We start from the raw sequence: 23,451 nt of genomic DNA on the forward strand, positions 1-23,451 counted from the left end.
TCAATTAATCTCGTGGAACTCAAAAGGTTCTCATGAGAAAAAAAAAAAAAAAAAAAGCCAAGCTCAAGGATGCAAAGACACAAGGATTCAAAGATTCAAGGATTCAAGGGCTTGAGCACTCAAAGCAAAAGAAGGAAAGACATCAGTACTCAAGAACCAAAGCAAGGGCGAGAAAGAAATAGTAAAGGCCAAAGCAAAGTAGCACGTATCTATAATAATTATTAGCTATTGAGTATACGTAGTAGAAGTAATAGTACCTTTCTTTAGATAGGCCAGAAGACTAGCTAAGCTTATACCAACAAATAAAAAAGGAAGCAGCATGTATCTATGATAATTATTAGCTATATAGGTTATGTAATAGAAGTAATAGTACCTTGCTTTAGATGGGTTCAGAAAAAACAAAGCTAGCTAAGCTTATACCAATAAGTAAAGAAAAGGGAAGCAACACGCATCTATAATAGCTATTAGCAATCGAGTATATAGTAAAAGTAATAGTACCTTGCTTTAGATGGAACAGGAAAAAAAAAGAAAAAAAAAAGACACTAGTTAAGCTTATACCAACAAGTAAAGGAAGCAACGATAATCCTGGGAAAAAGACTTTATAAAGACCATTTCAAACATCAAGAAAGCAACCGATATTATTTTACTAAAGTAAAAGCACCATTAGAGCAGGAATATAGTATATATAATATGAAGAACTTACCTTTTATGAAGATTGTTTTTTTTTTTAAAAAAAAAAAAAAAAAAGAAAAAAGGGAAAAAAAAATACTTTTTTTATAGCCTCATTTTACTAGTGTTACAACTATTCAGCATCAGTCAAATCTAATAACCATGAAAGCTCATTCTAACACCATTTCTGAAATTAGAACAGCTATTAAAATATTCAAAAAGCTTGTTTATATATTGTTAGGCTTATTCTTCATTTAAATTTAACATCTTCAACCCCAATAGTTTTTTTTTTAAAAAAAAAAAAAGAAAGAGTACAAACTAAACTAAAGAATATAAAAAAAAAACAATGTAGGACGTTTTTCTTTTTTTTCCCCTCTTTATACTTTATTTTAAAAAATGTCCAGACGCGTCGCCACTCCCATCAACGTTCCCAGCAATGCCCCCAAAAGGGCAAGAGTTTCTTCAAATATTGCTGGATCATCATCCACTGTTGTTCCTTCTTCTTCTCTTTCTTCTGCTCCTGTTTCCGCTCCTGCTCCTGCTCCTGTCCCTGCTCCTGCTCCTGTTTCCGCTTCTGCTTCTGCTTCTGTTCCTTTTCCTGTTCCCGTGTCCGCTCCTGTCCCTGTGTCTGCTTCCGTTGCAAGCTTTGGCAGCCATACTGGTGCAGAGGCCGTTGGAGCAGCCTCTGCTCTCACACCAGAGATGATGGCTGCCCAAATGCAGTTTTTTGCTCAAATGTGGCAACAGCAACAACTGCAGCAGCAGCAGCAGCAGCACCCAGTTCAACAGCCACAGCAAGGGCAGCAGTATGTTGATGTGGCTGAGATCAACAGGATCAAAAAGCAGTGTAGTGTAAGTTTAAAATTAAAGTATCAATTAGCAAATACAATTTAATAACTTTGTTTCTTACTTACATTATAGGATCACATAGCTGATCACTACCGTGAATACTTGGTTGGCCGTGGCATCAGGTTTGATACACTCAAGTCCATCACCGACAACGCCAACAGAAAAGTAAAAAATCTGTTGCGCGATGAAGTCAGGAAGCACCAACGCTTCAATGGCCTGACTGATTCGCAAGTATTCACCATGATTAGAAGCAAGTTCTATTACATGGTGGATAAGGCAAATGGGAAAGCTGTGACGACACCAACGTCAGCCTGCCGCAGCCGCGTAAATGCAGTAAGTACTTGATATTTAAAAATTGTAATATAAAATGCCTATAATACTTACATCAATACTTTATAATAGAAACTCCTTAACAGGAGGGTTGCTTACAACGCTAACGCAGCTGCATACCAAGCACGGTTCCCATTTGCCGAAAAGATCTTGACGGTTGATTGGACCTCTGATGAGGAGAATGGCCCAGAAGATGAAGATGGCCGTACGTTTATTGTCAAACAGCCATCATTCAGAAGTGAAAGAGTAAGTATGACATATCAATAAATCTCATTTTCTAATATACCTTAATTGCCTACAGGTAGTGGAATTCCACAAAGAGCTCCAGAAAGGGCACAGAGAACTACTAAAGAAAAAGGGAGCTCCACCAACAATTAGAAGAAGAGTACAATATGTTGAAATGGAGTTCCCAGATAAACTTGATCATGAGTACTACCCTTCCTGGGCTTTTTCTTCCCCTGCTCTTGGCTTCCCCACTTCTGTTTCTGGTCCTTCCTCCTCTGCTGCTGCGAACCCAATGCCATAGGCATCCGCTTTTTTGTTTCCTTTTTTTTTTGTTTCTTGTTTTGTTGCCTCTTATCAAATTGAATAAACATTTGTTAAAAAAAAACTAGTCTATTGAATGATTCTTTAGTAAAATATATAAAATAATAATAATGATAATGATAAAAATAATGATAAATGATTGAATTGTTTTTCATATTTGCTACATATAAATCTTTCTTGGAAGAGAGAGAGTGAGAATATGATTGTCAATGTAAGGCTTGACAGCAACAGGATTGTAAATGCGATGAATCGGAAGTATGTTTTGTCTTGACACAGGTTCATACTGGTTCTTCCACACTTGGATGCCAGTACCATCAAAGGAGGGGAAATGTTGGGACGCATGACTGTACCAATTGACAAATGCAAAGTAATGAGTGTTGTTACCAAATGAATGAGTAAAAAAATATGATATTTGACCAATGCGCAGTTGATTGTCGACAATGGCCTGAATGAATGATGATGGTGATGATGATAATGAATTTGCACTTGCTGGCTGATAAAGCTGTCCAAGCAAAGTGATTTTTTTGAATGAGTGTATGGTGGTATCAATGTATGTATTTGTTATCATAGGTGCATAGGTGTTCATATAGTAATTTTTTAAAGCATCACAATGCTCATGGCATATAAGTTCTGTTTTCTTGTTGAATTTTAAAGGAAAGGATGATGGTGGTAGAGGCTCACTACCAGTGATCGTCGAATTGAATAAACTAGGCCCGTCTATGAAACGAGAGTAGTCAAATGGCGTTAAACCACTCTCGTCACTCGTAACCTCGCCTATCTCTTCTATCGATTTCACCAATAGGAGCATATCTTCGTTGTTTGTGTTAATGAATGAATGTAATGAATGTATGAGGTCTTGCGTATGAACATTTTGTGTAAACATAATGGCATAGGTTGTTTCGAAGCCTGTCTTGAAATTAATATTAATATTTTTTATATTACCATTAAGGCGTTCGAAACCATAAAGCCAAAAGGCATAAGAAGGACCAAAGTCCAAAAAGCATTCCTTCAGATGCATGTGCATATGCATATTGGGGGTTGTCATAGAGTTTCCATACAATTGAACACATGACTTGCCAAAATTCTTAAAAAGTGAATGCGCCATTTCTATGTCTTCAACTGTAATCAAGGGGCCGGTGACCAACTTCACAGCTTCAACATACTGCATCCAAACATCGAAGTGCTCTCTTGTCAGCTTTTGTTTCAAGAGAAAAGGCGAAAGCACAACACACCACGTTCTCCACTCGTCAGATTTCATATTGCTGAAAGAACTTTCAACCTTGGCTTTTTTTTTTAAAAAAAAAAATTGTTAGCTTGAACATAAATTAAAGTTTTTTATATTTGTTACATACATCTAGGGATCTTGCAGTATTGAGAAGGAATGAGAATTGAATTTGATTCATCAGCCATTGCCTTGAAATCATTTACTGTAAGCAAACCACGGCTTTCCCAAACTTCAACCATCCTCTTTGGTGTACCAAGGAACAAGTTGTGCATTGGATCTACAGTTGTCAATCTTACCACATCAAAATAGCAAAGTCGATGAAGCTCGCTCCATTTACTCCCCGTACTTGTCTGCAATGCCTTTTGCTGGGTGATATGGGTCGCGTTCAGCCAGTCATATGCCTTTCGTCTTTGCTGGGTGCTGTCCCTCATTACCCAATGCTCATCATCAAAGTTGGAGAAATCAGGCTTGGATGAATTGGCGCCAGTACTGATTCTTGGAAAGACAGTTGAGCATTTGTTACAAGCCTTATGAGCTGACTGCCCCATAAACCCGGCTACTTTACGTGCTGCAGGTATGTCACAGTTGACTGACATTAAAGCAACACGAACAAGCACACCATTTGGGCATTGATAGGTGGGTATAACCGCACCATCGTACAGGACAATCAACTCATCCACCATTGGCCGCAAGAAGTTTTGAATTTGGTCATCCGTGGGTTCGCCAGGACCAGGAATCATGCCAACGAGGATAATGTTGGAAGTCTTCATCCTCGAACTTCTAGGGAGATTGTTGATAGTTAGGTATACACCACCACAAGAGTAGTGCATACCGTCACTAGGCTGGAACCAGTCCACATTCAACGACACCATCAGCGACCTTTCTTTGTTGACAAATGGCTGAGCATTTGAGTCAGCAAGCTGGCCCCAAACTCTACCATCATAAATGTCGTAAAGAACATCCTCTTCCACCGATCTACTTCTCCACTGCTCAATTTGAAACTCGAAGGCAGGACGAGCAAAAAACTTATTTAAGGTTTCCAAAGTTGAGTTGTAAGGATATTCAAGGGCAGGCTTGACGGTGCTTCCAACATAAAGAGGATTACCACATGGTTGTTCTTGGCGGTGAGGGTTGTTTGCAAACCTGACGTAGGAGCATTGTCGGGCATGCAAACTTCCCATGGTGTACACGCTTCTGCAGAGGGAATAGACAAGAAAACGGGAGACACCACTGCTGGCAGACGAGTAGTTGACCATGGCACGAGCTGTGGAGATCTTTGTTGGAATCTCCATGCCATGGCCAAGAGCACGAACAAAGAAAGAAAGAAAGGCTAATAACTCTTCACCAGCTTGCACAGAGAGGTGCTTTGCTTGGAAAAGAACCACGTAAAGCACCAAAAGATGCTTGAGCTGATCTTCGTGGCTCAATTCCTCCTCTCCATCAACATTCATGTGGTCTAACAAGTTGCAAAATACACTTCAATAAATAAAATCTTTTTAATATAAAATGCTTTGTTGACTGAAAATATACCTTCAAAGGTGGTATGCTCACTTTCGGTTTCATGGATGGCTGCTGATTGTTGCATGACTTCGGTTGATTGTCTTCCAGACTCTATTTTTTTTTTTTTTTACATTAACACGAGTGCCTTTATACAAAAAAAATAAAACTAAAACCTCTTCCTCTGATTCTGTCTAAACGCTTATGGCTAAGAACAGTTCTTTTGGTGAGTCTTCTAAATCCACCGGGATGCATGCTGCATTCGGTACAAGTGCAGGCGATTTTGGTGTTGTTCATGTTGTTCATTTTAAAGAATTTAGTATTTTGTAAAGAAATAAGGAAGAAAAAAAAACGTGCCTGATAAAAAAGGAATACTAAATTTGCAAAAACAGTCGGTGCTTAAACAATGAAATAAGGCAGTAAAATAACTTTTTTTTTCTCCCTAGTTTTGTTTCATGGAATAGACTAGATGCCAAAATTAAAGAAGATAAAAAGAAAAGACCAAGCACTGGCCAAATGTAAGTTTATAAGAAAAAAAAATAGTGACTAAAACTAATGTCCTTTTTTTTTACATTAGAAATTCCTAATGGGACACATTCGGATGACGAACATGAACCTCATGAGCAAAGTTGTTCTTTCCAACTTAAAGAAACTATAAGAATAACAGACTTATATTGTTGCCTGTTGCTAAAAAGTTCTTTTTGGTAAAGAAAGTTGTCATTGCCCCACATCTTTAATGGCTAATGGCTAATGGCTAATGGCAAATTACGCACATGTGCAAACATAAAGTAAGTAATAAACTAGTATAAGCTTAAAAGCATATATTCTTTTACAATATTTGTCATAAAAAATAATAAAGCAATATATTTATTTGATAAACAAAAAGTTTTGTATGTATTTGTTAATTATAACTGCCTTGTAACAAAATGTCAGCAGAGCTTCTTTATTTTTTTATTCTTTTAGAATATACACGTATTCTTTTTTTATAATGTAAAGGTATTTGCATTTCTATAAAGTATATTCGCTCTTAGATTATTGTATTCATTTGAACAATGAACTTTCTATTGCTAGACCCTGTTTTTTTTTACTTAAACTGTTTTTTTACTTAAACTGTTTTTTACTTAAACTTTTTTTTACCAAATCTTTTTTTTTTACCAAGTCTTTTTTTTTTACCAAGTCTTTTTTTTTAACCAAGTCTTTTTTTTTCCCAAACACGACTATTTTGTTACTTTCTGTTACACATTTCTAATGATCTAAGCTAAAAACCACAGACTGCCTTCCTAATATGTATTTTTCTGAGCAAAATAAAAAAAAAGAAGACATCGGTCTTTAAACGATAGAGGGGAACAGGCTTTCCAAAAAAAGATCATTTGAAAAAAAAAAGACGCTTTTTTAAAACATGAATAACTCTATGAATACTTACCCTACAAAAAAAAACAAAAATATCAATAAATTTCTTTATTTTTTTCGCACCTAAATCTTTTTTCAAAATTAAAAAAAGTGCAATACAGCAAGATATAATGGTTTCTCATAAAAAAATTATAAAATCTCCGGATTGATGATTGATAGGTCTGTTAAAATTCTACGTCAAAGCCCCTACATTATTTGCAGTGAATGTGTGCGAACTCAAGTCGAGTTTACTCCACTAATGGCCAGTATCTCATCAATACATACAGCGCGGATGGTTAAGTGGTATAATCTTCGCCTGCCACGCGAAGGGCCCGGGTTCGATTCCCGGTTCGCGCACTGCAATATTCGTTTTTTGTCGTTGTTACGCAGTTAGTGTAGTGTTACCCACAAAACCAAAATGAAAGCGTTACACAAAGTCAGGCTAGCGAAGACTAGAAAGTTCAAAAATGAAAGAAACTTCAAAAAAAAAAAAAAGGAACAACCACAACTAGTATAAATATCCCAACAATTATTTTCTTTGACACAAGGATTGGATATCTTATTCATTTTCAATAAAGAATCACTTATATTATTGTAAGGATGCAGATTATAAATTTTGACCCGAAGGTACATAAAAATTAATGCAAGGCACAAAAATTAAAAGGTGCATTAAAATCAAGGCATGCTTTAAATTTTAAAGCATGTTATAAAATTCATAAAAACTATAAAAACAATTAATTCACTTACTTTTGACAAACTTACTTCTGACATACTTTACTTTTGATTATTTTTAAATAAATATCATTCAAAGCAAATCTCTTTTATTACTATTACTATTTTACTAAACATCAACAACAAGTCGAGTCCCTTGAAGCCAAATATCTTCATTGTATCACTGTTAAAGCTCATATCAAGCTACTATTACCTTTATATCAAGACTGATCTACTTTAAGACAAGATCTGGTGGTCACTCCTATCAAGAAAATACTCAAATATAACTTTACTTCATATTCAAAACTACTTTAAACCCTTTATAAATACACAAGGCCTAAATAGAAAACAAGCTATTACATTATAAACAGGCTATCTTTACTTATAAAGTTCCTGATATTTTTATTATATACTTTAAGTCCCAATGCTTTCTCAAGAAACATCGTATTGATCTTACACATAAGATCTGGTGGTCACTATCAACGACAAATATAACAAGCTTTTGCTTAAATCTTACTCTTATCAAGAAAAGCTCTATCAACTTTAACAACCAAACACCTAAATTTACCTCCGTAAGCACATCTAACTACAGTATAACCGACAAGTTACAGTAGTGTCGTGTTTGATCACGAATAGTCTTTTTATAGTGTGACGAAACTATAGATCCTTTTAGTCAAACTGTACCACTTGTCAAAGAAAGTTCGGACCTGAACTAAGTTCATACTCTCAAAAATTTTGATAACTCAATGAAATTGAAAAACTCAACAAAATTCACAATTCAAAGGAAAAACACTATAGGAACAACAAGGTCAAGTCAAGCCACGGTCATGGTTACATGTTGTAACTTAAAGTTCATTTGAACTTTATTTTTCTTTTGAACTTTATTTTTTATTTCAACTTTATTTCTTCTTTTGGATTTGATTCCTGATCGAGGAATCCTTTCCTAAAATTTTATATCTTTTTTTGAATATAAAAAGGACAACCCTTTTATGACTTTTATCTTCACTTCTCTTGAATTATATATCTTAAATATATTTTATCAATAAATCAAGTATTTTTATCTGAATCTTTTGGTATAACACTCTACAAATACACGCAAGACAAGTCCCTTGAAGCCAATTATCTTCATTGTAAACACTTTCAAAACCCTTATCCAACTACTCTATTACAAACAAGACTGATCTACTTAACAAGATCTGGTGGTCACTTACAACAAGCAAATCCAATATCAATACTTAACTCAAATCTTATTTTTATTCTTTTTCATCTACTTTATTCTATTTTATAAAACGTTAACTCTTACAAGCCATTAAAGGAAGCAAAATTACAACACAAAAACCCAAAAACAACACAAAATCAAGAAAACCAAAAAAATATAAATGTCAACAATTTACCAAGCATCATCATTATTATTATTATCTTACCTTATCCAAATACAGTAGCGGACAAAATTGGTGCACAAAGCTTTTTTTCAGCTTTTAACTACCATTACTTGCTCATGGTGATTGCAATAGCTATGAAACTATACTAGAAGGAAGATATACTAGCCATTGTAATTTATGTGTATTCCTAGCATGACATTATTAAAACTGAGCGAAGAGCATGCTTTTCATTTATAAAAATCTATATTTTCTAAAAACCGCAAAAGTGGCTAAAATCTAAGACTTTGTATAATCATCTCACCTCTTGATATTATCGAATATTCTTCTTGGCACATGCTAGTAGTATGCGTGTATATCATTTTCAATAAAAAAGCCCAGCTCCTTAACTATTCTTTTCCAAAGATCATCTATCCTTTTTGGTCTAGTGTCGTATCGTCATAGCTTTGCCTTCAATTGCCACCGAGTATGCTTAAGAAGAATTAGGCCGGGATTAGTTGCGACTAACGCCTTAGCACAGAAGCCCTGTTATCAGATATTGAGCTTGTGGCATGCCTTGGCTTGTGCTTTGTGTCATTGTCATGCTGAAACGAGAGATTACGATATTTTAGACCACTATACCCTAGGCTTTTGTGGTATGTAGTAAGCGAAATACATGTGTATACCTATGACTTTATTACAGCATCATATACTTGACGCAAATATCCTGGCCCTCAATATCTAATACAGCCTTAAAATGTAACAGAGCAACCAGCATGCTTCATTGTTTGATCACCGCAAAAAGATCGCTAAGGTTGCTCGACTTGCTTTCAATATTAGTGTATACTATCTGCACTCATAACATTGTTAAGGATACATAAGATTATAGTCACTTTATTTTAGTAAAAGGAATCTCATATGCTCCTAAATAATATGTTGACATAACTTGGAATCATTTATAACATTATTCCCAGCACAGATCAATAAAAGACTTTGATTAAATTTTTATATTAAGCTTTATTCATATTAACTTCACATAGTCAAATAAGATGACATGGTTGTAATATAATTTATTGATGATATGAGCATGTTGAATAAGGAATGGCAATTACTTACCGGATCATCATTAAGTCATGTAAACCTTTATCCTAACTGAGATATTATTATTAGCCGTAATATCCAATCACGGAACTAGAGGATTTTATATTCACCCGTACCATCTCCTAAATAGTCCTACATCCAGAGCTATCTGAAACCATCCCAATAGCATAATTGACAATACAAGCTAGGAACAGGCTAAACTAATAATTAGAAATAGTAATCATCTATTCTGTCGAGTTGATCATAAATCTGTCCTAATTCTTTATCCGTATCATGTCTATAAATACTCTCACTTTTTACATGTAGAATTATTTTTTTATCATATATTCAATCTTAGTTATCTAAACTTAATAAAGAGATACCAAGTTCTAACAGTATTTCTTTATCTTTGTTGTTATACTACTTTTACCTAAAACCCCCCCTTTCCTAAACACCTCTATAGTATGCGATGGTTTGTCGTGATACCACTTTCATCGCTTTTTCTGGCTTATACAGCTAATGGAAATCTTCGATCCCTTAGTTCCAGACTCAAAATCTAGCTTCCTACAGTGCCTTCTGACTGACAGTTTGCTAATACTGTATCCTAAGGACCTCAAAAAGAGCTGAGCATCAGAAGCTGTGCGTAAAGATCCTTATCGAAACTTTAGGCGGATGATTGCATTAGTTATTTTGCTGACTACGACCGGTCGACTACCACGGTCACAAGCCTTGATGTTCTTTTCTTCCTTTCTTATCCTGTTGATTGTCCATTTGGAGATTCTTGTTACCCTAAAAAGATCCGCTGTCGTACGAACTAAGTGTATTCGAAATCTCAGAGCTTCGTTTTACAGTTGCTTATTTTCTTAAGCATATTAGGCTAGTACTTTGTTATAGTGAATAGGGTAAAAACAAAAGGGGGAATTCAATGGGAAATACAAAATAAGCATGTGTTTATATATTTTTCAAGAGCTACTAAAGCTCACTAATATACTGTGAAATCTGAAAGCAAACGGGAGAGATATGAGGAAAATTGAAGGAAGGCTAGACAAGTACTATATTTTTGGCGAAAATTGAAATATTCAAAAAATCACTAAAAATGATCTTATGCCTGAGGGATGTCCGACACAGTTCCGGTTTACATAACATAATGTATATTTTAGGCTGCCTTTCAGATGGTATATGTCACAAAAGTCGCAGACATATAGCGGAGATGCAATGTTGATTTTAAGTTTTGTGCACCAGTTTTGTCCGCTACAGTAAATCTCCTTTGAAAACAAAATACTCTTTTATTATATACAGTGGGTCAAAATACCTCACAAACCTCAGCACTTTTTGAGGTTGTAGTCTTCTGGATTACTCAATAACTATTGTATTTTTTTCAAATTTTGCATAGATATTGTCCAAAACATTGAGTATATTTGTATGAAATCCCGACGACCGAAATTGAAAACTGAGCGAATAAGCAGCTATGAAATGGAGGCGGTCTATTTGTGAGGTATTTTGACTTCCAACAGTTATTTCTTTTCTACGCCATAGGTCATTCCAAACAATGTTCCGGCAAGTTTTAGACATTTCCCGGATAGTGCAGTCATTCCGGAACATAAAATTTAAATTTTGGAAAAGAATTGATTATTCTTTCTTTCGCTAATCTGTAAGTAAATTTCCGTCTACTGCATCATCTATCCATCTGCAAAAATGCCCAAATCCTTACCATACGAAACTCAAATGGACATCAAATCAGCACTAGAGCATGATGTATTGACTGATGTTATTGCAAAACGGTTTGGAGTGCATTAAAACACTGTTATCAACCATGCAAATAAGTGGATGCCTAACCGGATTCGCAAGAAAGGTGGCAAACAGCATCTTGTAAGCGACATCACTCGTCGTCTAATCAAGCGAGAGGTTCTAAACGACTCATTAAGGACTGCCAAGGAGGTCCACCTGAAGTTGGAAGAGTTGGGCTACTCTATGTCGTACCAATCGGCTATTAACGCTTTGCATTCTGTGGAGATCTTTGCTGAGATAAAAAAGAAAAAGCCTTTACTCGCTGCACAGCACAAAAAAGCTCGATTAACTGGGGCTAAAAAGCATCAGTATTGGACCATTCACGACTGGCGACGTGTCATCTTCTCAGATGAAACCAAAATTAATACTTGGGGCTTGGATGGCTGTAAATACTGTTATGTTCTGGTAAAGTAATAAGAAATAACAAGATAAAACCAAAGAATACTTTTTGAGACTGAACTTTATTAAGACAATCTTCATTGTTAAAAAGAAATCATTACAAAGTCTACCATTTATATTCTTCTATCAGTTGGCGGGTAAATGAGTAGTTATGAGCGTAGATCCAATCATTGACACGTTTGATTGAAGAATGATCACTGAATCGATTATAAAAATTTTTAATTCGTTGTTTTTATAGATCTTATTGTTCTTTAACTGATCTGGGGGAATTGTTCCGTCTTCATTGAGAGGAAAGATATATTTATATGAAATGCCTCCAGTCAGATCAAAGTTGACTAGGTACCTGATCCATTATTATTCATTTACAGAAATGATGAATAGTAATGATCATGACTTATTTATTGTTCATGTTTACTTTATAGAATGAATCTAATAGTGATAGTTTTATATAAAAAGAAGAAGAATATATTTTATTTAATAAAGATTTAAATTATTATCTTTTATCAATTTTAATATACTTCTTTTAGTTGTGATTATTCATGGTTCTTCCCGCTAATAATAATTTCGACCAAATCGGTGGCTTAGCCAAGTCACCTTCACCAACACCTACGGCATCATCCCTACTTAGATCATCTCCAACCAAACGATCTTGGGCATAGGTGGTGACCAAAAACCGTAAGTCACTCTTACACTCCACCGGACCAGATATGTCCATAAATAAAAAAGGCTCAGAGACGACAGGTCTCGACATACCAACAGTTGTTAAGACTAGTATTTGGCGCCCTGATCATGGGCCAGGTAGTGTATTCGTAGATATGACAGGACGTACAGAATCCAAACTGGAGTTCCTGAGATATTTGCAGATAAAAATTTGAGAATTAAAAGGAGATAGTACTTGAAAACTAATGAATGAGTCTCTATGTAACCTCTTTATTAGATTTCAAGACGAGAGAGAGAACCCATTTAATCAAACTACGCCTTTATATAGGAAATAAAATTATTCAGGGACCGAAGTGAGTTCAAGGTCAATTTTAGTATTGAACTTGAATAATATAAATATTGTATATGGTTAATATTGTAAATGAGTCTTAGAGAATATGTAATATATAATATTATGTATTCAGTACTTGTTATTTTTTATATAAGATTTGAGTAATCTCATACGAATAATAAGTATTTAATGGGGTAAATACGACAGTTCCTAAGTTTGGTTGCTCAGCAATACCCCACTAGAGTGGGTGTTCTTACTCAACAAGTTGGTTCTTTAAAATTCGCTGAGATCAATTTTGATTCTGCAGACACAGCTCTGAATGATTGTCTTACCAACGGTATTAAGTTTGCTGATCATTCAATTGTTCTACCTTGCCGAGTTCTTGATAGCCAGATGCAAGTTGTACACTAGGTGAAAAAATAGGGACAACCTACCCTAAAATAATCTTTAACTTTTTTTTTTTCTCCTCCACTCCATACGACATCCAAGCCATGCCTATAGAGCGTAACCTTAGGTAGTGAGTATTACGTTTCCCGCATATAAAGCTAATCAGGATAACATATGGTGGAAGAAAAGAGGAAATAGTTGCAATAATTTCATAAGCGTTACAGTGAGCGACAAAACTGTCCCAATGTTTTGTAATTTTCTCTTTTATGGCTTGTAGCGTTATGGTTAGCATATTAACCTATGGCTTGTTGTATATCATCCGATAGCCAACATCATGCAAAAGTAAACAACATAAAGCAAAGGCCGATTAAAGTACCGCAAATGGAGATAGAGGGAATCGAAAACAAGCGATGCATTGGGACAGTTTTGTCGCATTTTCAAAAAAATATAAAGTGGCTTATTTATTTGATATTAATAGTCAGTCCAACGTCCTTTATTCTTTATACATTGTTTTATACGCTTAGACATTGTTTTTATGAACTTTTGACACTTTTCCGACTTCATTAAGTCATACCAAACTTTAGTTACTCGTTCGTGTAATTCATTCATGCCTTTTGGTGCTGTTTCATAATCATTCAGCCGTCTATTTAACAATAGTCACATATTCTCAGTTGGATTGAAGTCAGAGAGTGTGCAGGCCACTCCAGGATGTTGTAGAACTGCTGTTTAAGATATTTTCTACTAATTTGATCGAATGCTTAGTATCATTCTCATATTAAAAAATCACCTGCTGACGTTCCAATTCTAATTTATCGATGTTAAACTCGGTAGTACGCTCCAATTCATCTTCCAAAATCTCTTTGTACAATGCTTTATCCATATTGCCATTGATCTTGCACATCCAACCGACTCCAGCATAGGTAATGGCGCTCCACAGCATATTACTGCCTCCACCATGCTTAACAGTCATCTTGACATGATGGGATTTCAAGCTTTCTCCCGATCGAATCCAAGCCCAGGTGCGTCCATCCGAGTTAAATCTATTTATTTTCGTCTCGTCTGACCAAGTAACACGTTTCCAGTCATCTACAGTCCAGTCCTTGTGAGCCATGCACCAAGAAAGCCTCTTGCAGATATTTTTTGCACTAAGCAAAGCCGTCTTCGGCTTCTCAATTGCACCAAGACCGGCCTTACGGAGGGTTCTGCGCACAGTCACAGCAATTACTTTCCTTCCAATATCCTTTTCTAGTTCTTTAGCCACCTTTGCTGCACTAGACCTGCGTGTTTTGGTCACTTGACGCACACAATAACGTTCATCAACCATAGATAAAATCTTGCGTCGGCCGCCTTTTGGCTTACGAAGTCCAAAGCAATGGGATTTTCGGAGTCTCCCAACCGTACTTTTACTTAAACCAGCAGAACTTTCCACTTCCCGGGCCGAGCTACCTTGTTTAAGTAAAGAAATTGCTTGAACAACTGTTTCTTGAGAGGCTTGTTTCATGTTGGGATATAATGGGCGAGTAATAAATTAGTAGGAGTTTAAAGCTCCAGCAATGAGTAAATATAGACTTAGAGACGTATGGTGCACTATCATAAGCAGTATGGTACATCTATACAACTTGTGGGTCGATATTTTATCATATTTTATATTTTTTTGAAAATGCGACAAAACTGTCCCAATGCATCGCTTGTTTTCGATTCCCTCTATCTCCATTTGCGGTACTTTAATCGGCCTTTGCTTTATGTTGTTTACTTTTGCATGATGTTGGCTATCGGATGATATACAACAAGCCATAGGTTAATATGCTAACCATAACGCTACAAGCCATAAAAGAGAAAATTACAAAACATTGGGACAGGTTTGTCGCTCACTGTATATTATAAAATGGGTAGTATTTATTTAATAACGAGTAAATCTCCCTTTTGATTTGATTACCGCTGCTCTGCGATCAGGCATGCTATCAATGTAACTTCTACAAACATCTTTATCTAGCTTGTTCCATTCAACGTCAACTCGTTCCCATAGCTCGTCGATGTTTCTTGCCTTTCGTTCATAAAAACATAACCTAAGTTTCAGCAAATGCCACACATGCTCTATAGGATTCAGATCCGGACTGTTAGGTGGCCAATCGGTAATGTACCGGACCGTGTTTTTTTGGAGCCATGACATTGTTGATTTGGGCTTGTGCTTTGGGTCGTTATCTTGTTGAAGGTAAACGGTGCGGTTGCTCATACCATAGTACTTCAGCGTTTCCATGTAAGCTGTTCCAAGAATATGCTGGTACACCAAGGGGTCCATGGTACCATCGTATACCTGGCACGCATATCCTGGTCCCTCACTGGTTATACATCCCCACATGATCAATTTGCCGCCACCATGCTTCACTGAAAGATCTATGTGGTGTGGGCGAAGAACATCACCAGGCTGGGTCCAATAGTATCTGCAGCCATCAGATCCCCAAATGTTGATCTTCGTTTCATCGGAGAACACTACTTGATGCCACTGTTGTATGGACCAGCTTTGATACTTTTTTGCCCATGCTAACCTCTGCTTGCGGTGGTTATTAGTTAAAAGAGGCTGCTTCTTTTTACGCCTAGCATGAAAACCCATTGATACAAGGGTGTTTATTGCTGAACGGTAAGACATAGAATACCCAAGTCACATGAGCATCCGATGTACATCCTTGGCTGTCTTTAGGGCTCCTTTAATCAGTAATACCTTGATATATTCCTTCGTAGCAGATGACACAAGTATATGCCTACCATGTCTTGCGGGTACCATTGGCCCAAATAGCTTGTTTCTATATCTCCTAACTGCCTTGGGATGGATATCAAATTCATCAGCAATATCCTTTGGGCTTCTATTGCTCATCAGTGCAGACTTGATGCTGTCTTGCGTGTCTTGAGGTAATGCGCGAGGCATAAGTAAGAGAAATGTCGCAGAAAGTAAGAAGAATATAATGAAAAAAAAATTGTATGAGTGAAGGAAAACAGCACCCATTTTATATTATTAATTATAGGAATGTGCTTAGCTAAAATTAAAATTGGTTTGCATTTTAATTGTAACTGACATTCCAGGTCAAATTAGAAGAGTACAAAATATTGTCTAAAACTGAGCTATGGAGTATCTAAAATTCGACCAATTATATACGCATTACTCCCTCATTTTCCATAATTGGCTCATCATATTTTGATGAAATACTTTACACATTAACCTCGCTTTAACATATTGCTAGCGACATGAGGCGACATTCTCTTAATGCTATATGCTGCATGAAATGAAATTTTCGAAAAGGTTGTCCCTATTTTTTCACTTAGTGTACGTCTTGTTGTAGAACAGTAACTGATTGTAGTTGACATTAATAAATATAAGTCTTAATACAAGATCATAATTAAAATAAAATAAAATATAAGTTTATTTAAATAAGATCATACAATCAATTCCAATTAAACATGTTCTTTTAGAATATGTATTGTATTCATGAGAGTTCTTTGATAAGAAGACGTATCAACTAAAATAACCAAATCCAATCCAATGTCAGGAATATTGCTAATCTTTCACATAATTGAAATAACGCGTAAAATAACGTTATTCAATTCAGTGAGGAATTCCCAGAATAAAAGATAATCTATGACAGACATACAAAAGAACAAATGAAAAGTTTTCATAATCATAATTATAGATAACACTTGCTAAAGTACCTGAATATTAGAAGAACGATAACAATAGAAGATATCAAGCCACTCACTCAATAAGATATAAATACCTACCTTCAATTAGAATAATTTTTACTTTAACTTAAACTGAAATAAAGATCAGTCTCAAAAAGTACCCAAACTGTTTCTTGATCTTTGTTTTTACCTTTTCCTTTATTATTTAAACCATTATACAACATTTTACTTTTTGAATTTTGCTCTTTATTTGAAATTTAAAATACGTATGTCTGAAAACACTCTCGGTGAAATTGCTGATGGTACTAGCAATCCTACTGATTCTCCATCTACTGTGAATCCTTCTGTCCAACTGGGTACTATGGCCAGTAAATATGCTCACTCTGATATTACTCCTATGGAAGAAGACACTCCTACTCCTGTAACGCCTAAACCTGAAGATGTAGCTCTTAAAAGCATTGGTATGATCAAGGATATGAAAAAACAAGCTTTGGTTCTGTTTGCTGCGTACATGAATTCAAACCAATCTAGTCCTGATAGTCCAGAAACATTGCAAGCTTTGTCGTTGTATAGAGAATTTGAACAGAAGATAGTGGCTGCACAAGAAGCCCATAAATCAATGATCTCTCTTTTTGATGATAAGCAAGACTCAAATGGCTCTGAAATTCTTGGTTCGGTGCGTTTAGTAGTCCCAAATGATTTACCTGTGTTACAATTACGTGGTGAGGCACTGTGGAAGAAAAAGTCAGACCCCTTTGATTCTGCTTATGACTTCTGCAATACGTTTGAAACGGTACTACATGCTCATGGTTTGTCACTTAATTCAAATTGGGAACGCTTATTACCTTTATGCATGAACCCAGAACAAGTCTCTTGGTCCCGTGAAGCCCTAATGAACAAGCGTTACACCTGGAAGGAAGTCCGTCCTATTGTTCTTGACCACTTTGATACTCCGTATCGAAAGTTTTTGCTAATGGTTGAAGTTGGCTCTATGCGTCAAGCTCCTTATGAAAGTAATAGGGAATATTCGAATCGGTTTCAAAAGATGAGAAGAGAAGCGGGTATGGAAGATGGAACCCAACTAGCTGTAACATACTTTGCATCACTTAAACCTTCTGTCAAAACCGTGGCTCAAGTGGCTATATCATCCCATCTTGGTGCTAAACTCCCTAGCTCAATTAATCAGATAATTGACTTGGTCCTTGCTTCGGGTGAAGATTCTGCTTTTTCGATCAAAAATCCACACAAACGAAATAGAGGATCTGAAGAAGAACTAGTCTCTCGTGTGTCTTTCATTAAGACTAATAAGGTTTCCCCTGGAACTAGTAAAGTCGCTAATGGGTTCAAGTCAAATAATATAAGCACTAATAAAGGCATCACTAAGCCTAAACCGTGTATCTACTGTGGTAAAGAATGGAGTAAAGGTCATCGTTGTGAAGAGTTCAAAGAAGCAAAGAAGTCCTCAAGTAATGCCAAGGCAAATGAAGGATTTTCTCTCTCCCGTGTCAATCGTATGGCAATTCGCTCCAATAATGATGAAAAATCAAATGATGATGAAGATGTAACTAACGGTCATTTAAACCGTATGGCTCTTGATTGAAAATTAAAGAATAAAGACATAACTGTTACTCGTGATTTTAAATTGACCAAAGATAATTCTATAAGCTTTCCTATCCTTGTAAATAATATAAAAGCAATGATTATCTTAGATACAGGTGCAAATTTTTCGTCAATTAATAAAAAGTTTTGTCTAGAACATAATTTTCCTATTGTTCCATCTAAGGAAAAAGATGTCATAAAGTTGGCTGATTCTAAATCGACAATTACACGAATTGGTACAATTGAATTAAACATCAGATGTAATGAAAAAAATTATACTCATAACTTCGAAGTAATGAATTTAACAAATGATCATGATATGAGTATAGGTACAGATTTCATGACTAAGCTTGGTATTGGTCTTACTGGTTTACCATATAAATGGGATACTGATGAAGTAGACAATATTCAAGCTGCACAATCTAAATATAGTGACAATAGTGAGCTCTTAGAAGAAGTAGATAAGGAAATGTCAGAACTTGAAGACTGCCCTGCAGGAACTCCTGAACAATTTCAATCTGCTATAAATGATATTAAACCATTGATTCAATTAAATCAAGGCATATCTAGAGGTTCTTTTTGTACAATCCCAGAATCTGTTGTCTCAATTGAAACTCCAGAAAACGTAACATCTTATCGAAGTCCTTACCCGATCGCTTTAGTGTATCATCAAGTAGTACAGGATCAGATTAATGAATGGCTGGAAAATGGTGTCATAAAACGTGCTCCTGCTAACACTGAATGGAATTCGGCTCTAACTGTAGTAAAGAAGACAAATGCCAAGGGAGAAATAACTGGTTACCGTGTATGCCATGACCCTAGACATATTAATGCTCTTTTATCTTCTATTGACCGAATGCCTTTACCAAAAATATCTGAACTCTTTGAAGAACTAAAAGGAGCTTCAGTATATTCAACTCTGGATCTTAAATCCGCATTTAACTCTTTAAGGCTGCGAGAGGATCATGCTCATAAATTAGCTTTCTCATGGAATAATGTACAATACGTGCCAATTGGTACTCCATTTGGTTTGAAACACGTATCTAGTGTGATGCAAAGAACAATGAGTATAGCACTTGAGAATATGCCTTTTGCTAGATGCTTTATCGATGATATAGTAGTCGCATCTACTTCAATTGAAGAACATAAACTACATTTAAAAGCAGTAATAAATAAGCTGACCAAAGTAAATCTCAAATTAAATCCTGATAAATGTAAATTCTTTCAAAATAAGATTAATTTACTTGGTTTTAGAATATCGCCTAAAGGTGTATCTCTTGACGTTCGTAAAGTTGCTAATGTACAAGATTTCCCTGTACCTAAAACAGGAAAGGATATCATGAGATATTGTGGTCTCATAAATTACTTCCGACCTCTTATCCCTAAAGCGTCCACACTCTTGGCTCCGCTAGATGCATTGAGGAATGAAAAATCACTTGAAAAAATATGGAACAGTAAACATCAAACATGCTTTGATAATCTTAAAAAGGTACTTTTGGAAGGAACCATTTTAGCCTATCCCGATTTAAATCGACCTTTCTGTGTTGCCACTGATGCTTCTAACGTTGGTGTGGGTGTCGTTCTATATCAAGTGATTGATGGAAAAATGAAATATATTTCCATGATGGCGAAAAGTCTCTCTAAAAGTGAACGCAACTATTCAGCTACTAAGCGTGAATTATTGGCAGTAGTCTATGCATTAAAAAAGTTCCATAAATATCTCTGGGGTAATCACTTCACTCTATATACGGATCATAAAGCATTAACCTATCTTCACACGCAAAAAATAGCAAACGTAATGCTGATAAATTGGCTGGATACTTTATTAAAGTATGATTTTAACGTCGTTCATCTGCCAGGAATAGATAACATCTTACCTGATACACTTTCTCGTCTCTATGAAATTGAGAATCCTGTCAATGAACTGGGAGGGGATAATGCTCGTCTGCTTAACAGAACAGCTATAAAATTACCTAGTATTAATGACGGTGAATACATAACGCCAGCGGATTCAGAAGAACGTAAAGAACTTCTTCTTAAAGAGCATCTAAAAGGACATTTTGGTTCTGATGCAATCTATCATGCTTTAAAACGTAAAGGTATCTACTGGAATAATCTAAAAGAAGAAGCAGTAGAATTAGTAAAAAGTTGTGTACCCTGTCAACAATTTAACATAATCAAAAAAGGTTATAACCCTTTAAGACCTATAACAGCAACATTACCTGGTGATAGTTGGGGTATCGACTTAGCTGGTCCCATGAAAACTTCCTTGAATGGCAACAATTACTTACTGATTATGGTTGACATTGCTACTCGTTACTGCATATTGAAACCTATCCCTGATAAACAGTCTATGACGATTGTAAAGACATTAATCGATGTATTCTCTAATTATGGTTTTCCTCGTGTACTCCAATCTGATAATGGTGGTGAATTTGTAAATGAGCTTATGCAATTACTTGCTGAAAATGCTGGTTATGATCATAGACTTATATCTAGTTACCATCCCAGAGCTAATGGTGTAAGTGAACGTTGGGTGCAAAGTGCTGTAAAAGCCATAAAGAAACAAGTCGAAGGTGCTAAAGCAGACTGGGATTTATATGTTCCCTCTACACAACTCTACCTAAATAGTAAATATAATGAACGTACTAAGACGCCACCCTTCACTTTAATGTTCGGTCGTAATCCAAATGACTTTGAAGATTTCAGTCAGGAAAAAAATGAAGCAACTAAGGAAGAATTAAATACAGAACTTTTAAAAAATATAAAAAAGATGACAGAAATTGTATTTCCTGCTATATACGAAAGAACAAAAATAATAACAAACAAACAAAAGGAAAAATTTGATGCGTCACATAAACTTGTATCAATCCCCGAAAATAGTTATGTAATGGTAACAGTAAATTATAAAACAAATAAGCTTGATGTTCCATATGAGGGACCTTATAAAGTTAAAAGGATCACCCAAGGTGGATCATATGTGCTTGAAGATGAAAAAGGAGATTTATTACCTAAAAACTACCCACCATCCGCACTCAAGATGATATCACAGGATGAAGTAATATCCTCAAATAAATTCTATCAAGTTGAAGCCATCTTAGCACATAAAAAAGCTAAAGGAAAATATATTTATAAGTGTAGATGGAAAGGTTATGATGAGAGTGAAGATACCTGGGAACCTGCATCTCACTTTGCAGACCTTAAATTCATAACTGAATATTGGCAAAGAATTGGTATTGTACCTGAAGACATTAAAACAAAATATAAAATTCTTGATAAAAAAGAAAAATCAAACAATACAAATAAGGAATCTAATCCTCAGTCAAGTAAACGTAAAATATCAATAGACTTAAAAGAAACCAGCTACTCTTCCACAACAATTAATAAGAATAAGAGCCAAGGTAGACGTAAAAGATCTAAACGGTATTGATCATACCTGGAAGGGGATTATGTTGTAGAACAGTAACTGATTGTAGTTAACATTAATAAATATAAGTCTTAATACAAGATCATAATTAAAATAAGATAAAATATAAGTTTATTTAAATAAGATCATACAATCAATTCCAATTAAACATGTTCTTTTAGAATATGTATTGTATTCATGAGAGTTCTTTGATAAGAAGACGTATCAACTAAAATAACCAAATCCAATCCAATGTCAGGAATATTGCTAATCTTTCACATAATTGAAATAACGCGTAAAATAACGTTATTCAATTCAGTGAGGAATTCCCAGAATAAAAGATAATCTATGACAGACATACAAAAGAACAAATGAAAAGTTTTCATAATCATAATTATAGATAACACTTGCTAAAGTACCTGAATATTAGAAGAACGATAACAATAGAAGATATCAAGCCACTCACTCAATAAGATATAAATACCTGCCTTCAATTAGAATAATTTTTACTTTAACTTAAACTGAAATAAAGATCAGTCTCAAAAAGTACCCAAACTGTTTCTTGATCTTTGTTTTTACCTTTTCCTTTATTATTTAAACCATTATACAACAATGCTGACAGGATTTTGATATGTTTGTGTATGACTAATCATTTTTGGTACATTGTCCTTTCTGCGGAGAAATGATATAGGCAATTCGGCTTTCTGTTTCTTGTATGATACCTTTAAGGATGAGCTATTGAAGTCTATCTTTGCTTTTGCACGGTTCAACCAGTTATTTCCAATGATAAGATGTGATGGACAAGTTGGTAAAACTTCTACTGTACATGGTATGATCATATCTTCTTTTACTTCTATTGGTACATCGTAGATAATTCCTAATGCAGGTTGTTTTGTTCCATTTCCTAGGGTAAAGACACTTTCTGATGCAGCATCTATACTCAAATCCAATGTATCTGCTAAAGCTTTTGACATACATGTCTTTGCTGCCCCACAGTCTACTAGAGTTTTGACTCTATGGTTTCCAATATTGACTTTTGAATATACAGCTGTAGTATTTATCTCATCATCATCAATTAATGCCATTGTACGTTGAGGTACTTGCTTATTAACTGTCTTTCTTTTTGGTCTACAGGCATTAACTAATTCTCTGCGGAATTTAGGTGTAGTAGTTATCAAATCTCGTACTGATATATTTGCAGGTTGTTCCAGTACATCGTTTACAATATTGTAGGATACGTCTAGTTGTTCTCTTTTTGTCCTTTGTCGTGGTGTTTTTCTTTTGATTTCTTCCACAGGTAGGTCCATATCTATGTCTTTATTATTGTTTGTAGCTATTTGATTTGTAGCAGATGGATTAACTTCTTCAAGGTGTTGACGTGTACTGACTTTTCTAGTAATAACTGGTGTTCTTGTTTGTTTTTCTTGTGGAGTTGGTCTGGCTTTCTTGTATGGGATGCCTTTAGCTACTTCTGGTGGTTTTTCGGGCCTAACTGCAGCATATAATTCTCTTCTATAGTTAGGATCACTTTCATTTTGAGTTAAAATAGCATTAA

General features: G+C 35.3%; 7 protein-coding genes and 1 non-coding gene across 8 annotated transcripts; 5 read left to right on the forward strand and 3 right to left on the reverse strand.

The window, feature by feature from the left end:
• Positions 1 to 1,065: 1,065 nt before the first annotated feature.
• RO3G_11236 (uncharacterized protein) lies at positions 1,066 to 2,374 on the forward strand (the record flags this gene model as incomplete). Its single annotated transcript, XM_067665820.1, has 4 exons — positions 1,066 to 1,521; positions 1,591 to 1,851; positions 1,921 to 2,094; positions 2,150 to 2,374. 4 exons carry the CDS (start codon positions 1,066 to 1,068, stop codon positions 2,372 to 2,374), a joined length of 1,116 nt encoding a protein of 371 aa, XP_067521921.1.
• Positions 2,375 to 3,738: 1,364 nt separating this feature from the next.
• Positions 3,739 to 5,204, reverse strand: RO3G_11237 (uncharacterized protein; the record flags this gene model as incomplete). Its single annotated transcript, XM_067665821.1, has 2 exons — positions 3,739 to 5,075; positions 5,150 to 5,204. The coding sequence occupies 2 exons, from the start codon at positions 5,202 to 5,204 to the stop codon at positions 3,739 to 3,741; spliced, it is 1,392 nt and encodes a 463-aa protein (XP_067521922.1).
• A 1,587-nt stretch (positions 5,205 to 6,791) lies between these two features.
• Positions 6,792 to 6,862, forward strand: RO3G_19133. The gene has a single exon. It is a non-coding gene; the product is annotated as a tRNA-Gly (tRNA).
• Positions 6,863 to 11,481: 4,619 nt separating this feature from the next.
• On the forward strand, positions 11,482 to 12,100 carry RO3G_11238 (uncharacterized protein; the record flags this gene model as incomplete). The annotated part of the gene is made up of 2 exons (XM_067665822.1): positions 11,482 to 11,847; positions 12,080 to 12,100. The coding sequence occupies 2 exons, from the start codon at positions 11,482 to 11,484 to the stop codon at positions 12,098 to 12,100; spliced, it is 387 nt and encodes a 128-aa protein (XP_067521923.1).
• Positions 12,101 to 12,364: 264 nt separating this feature from the next.
• Positions 12,365 to 12,592, reverse strand: RO3G_11239 (uncharacterized protein; the record flags this gene model as incomplete). Its single annotated transcript, XM_067665823.1, has 1 exon — positions 12,365 to 12,592. The coding sequence occupies one exon, from the start codon at positions 12,590 to 12,592 to the stop codon at positions 12,365 to 12,367; it is 228 nt and encodes a 75-aa protein (XP_067521924.1).
• A 1,402-nt stretch (positions 12,593 to 13,994) lies between these two features.
• RO3G_11240 (uncharacterized protein) lies at positions 13,995 to 14,543 on the reverse strand (the record flags this gene model as incomplete). Its single annotated transcript, XM_067665824.1, has 1 exon — positions 13,995 to 14,543. The coding sequence occupies one exon, from the start codon at positions 14,541 to 14,543 to the stop codon at positions 13,995 to 13,997; it is 549 nt and encodes a 182-aa protein (XP_067521925.1).
• Positions 14,544 to 17,159: 2,616 nt separating this feature from the next.
• On the forward strand, positions 17,160 to 18,491 carry RO3G_11241 (uncharacterized protein; the record flags this gene model as incomplete). The annotated part of the gene is made up of 1 exon (XM_067665825.1): positions 17,160 to 18,491. One exon carries the CDS (start codon positions 17,160 to 17,162, stop codon positions 18,489 to 18,491), a length of 1,332 nt encoding a protein of 443 aa, XP_067521926.1.
• A 318-nt stretch (positions 18,492 to 18,809) lies between these two features.
• Positions 18,810 to 21,920, forward strand: RO3G_11242 (uncharacterized protein; the record flags this gene model as incomplete). The annotated part of the gene is made up of 1 exon (XM_067665826.1): positions 18,810 to 21,920. The coding sequence occupies one exon, from the start codon at positions 18,810 to 18,812 to the stop codon at positions 21,918 to 21,920; it is 3,111 nt and encodes a 1,036-aa protein (XP_067521927.1).
• Positions 21,921 to 23,451: the final 1,531 nt, after the last annotated feature.

The sequence above is a fragment of the Rhizopus delemar genome, genomic scaffold (genome assembly GCF_000149305.1).
Source record: "Rhizopus delemar RA 99-880 supercont3.9 genomic scaffold, whole genome shotgun sequence".
Lineage (NCBI taxonomy): Eukaryota > Fungi > Mucoromycota > Mucoromycetes > Mucorales > Rhizopodaceae > Rhizopus > Rhizopus delemar.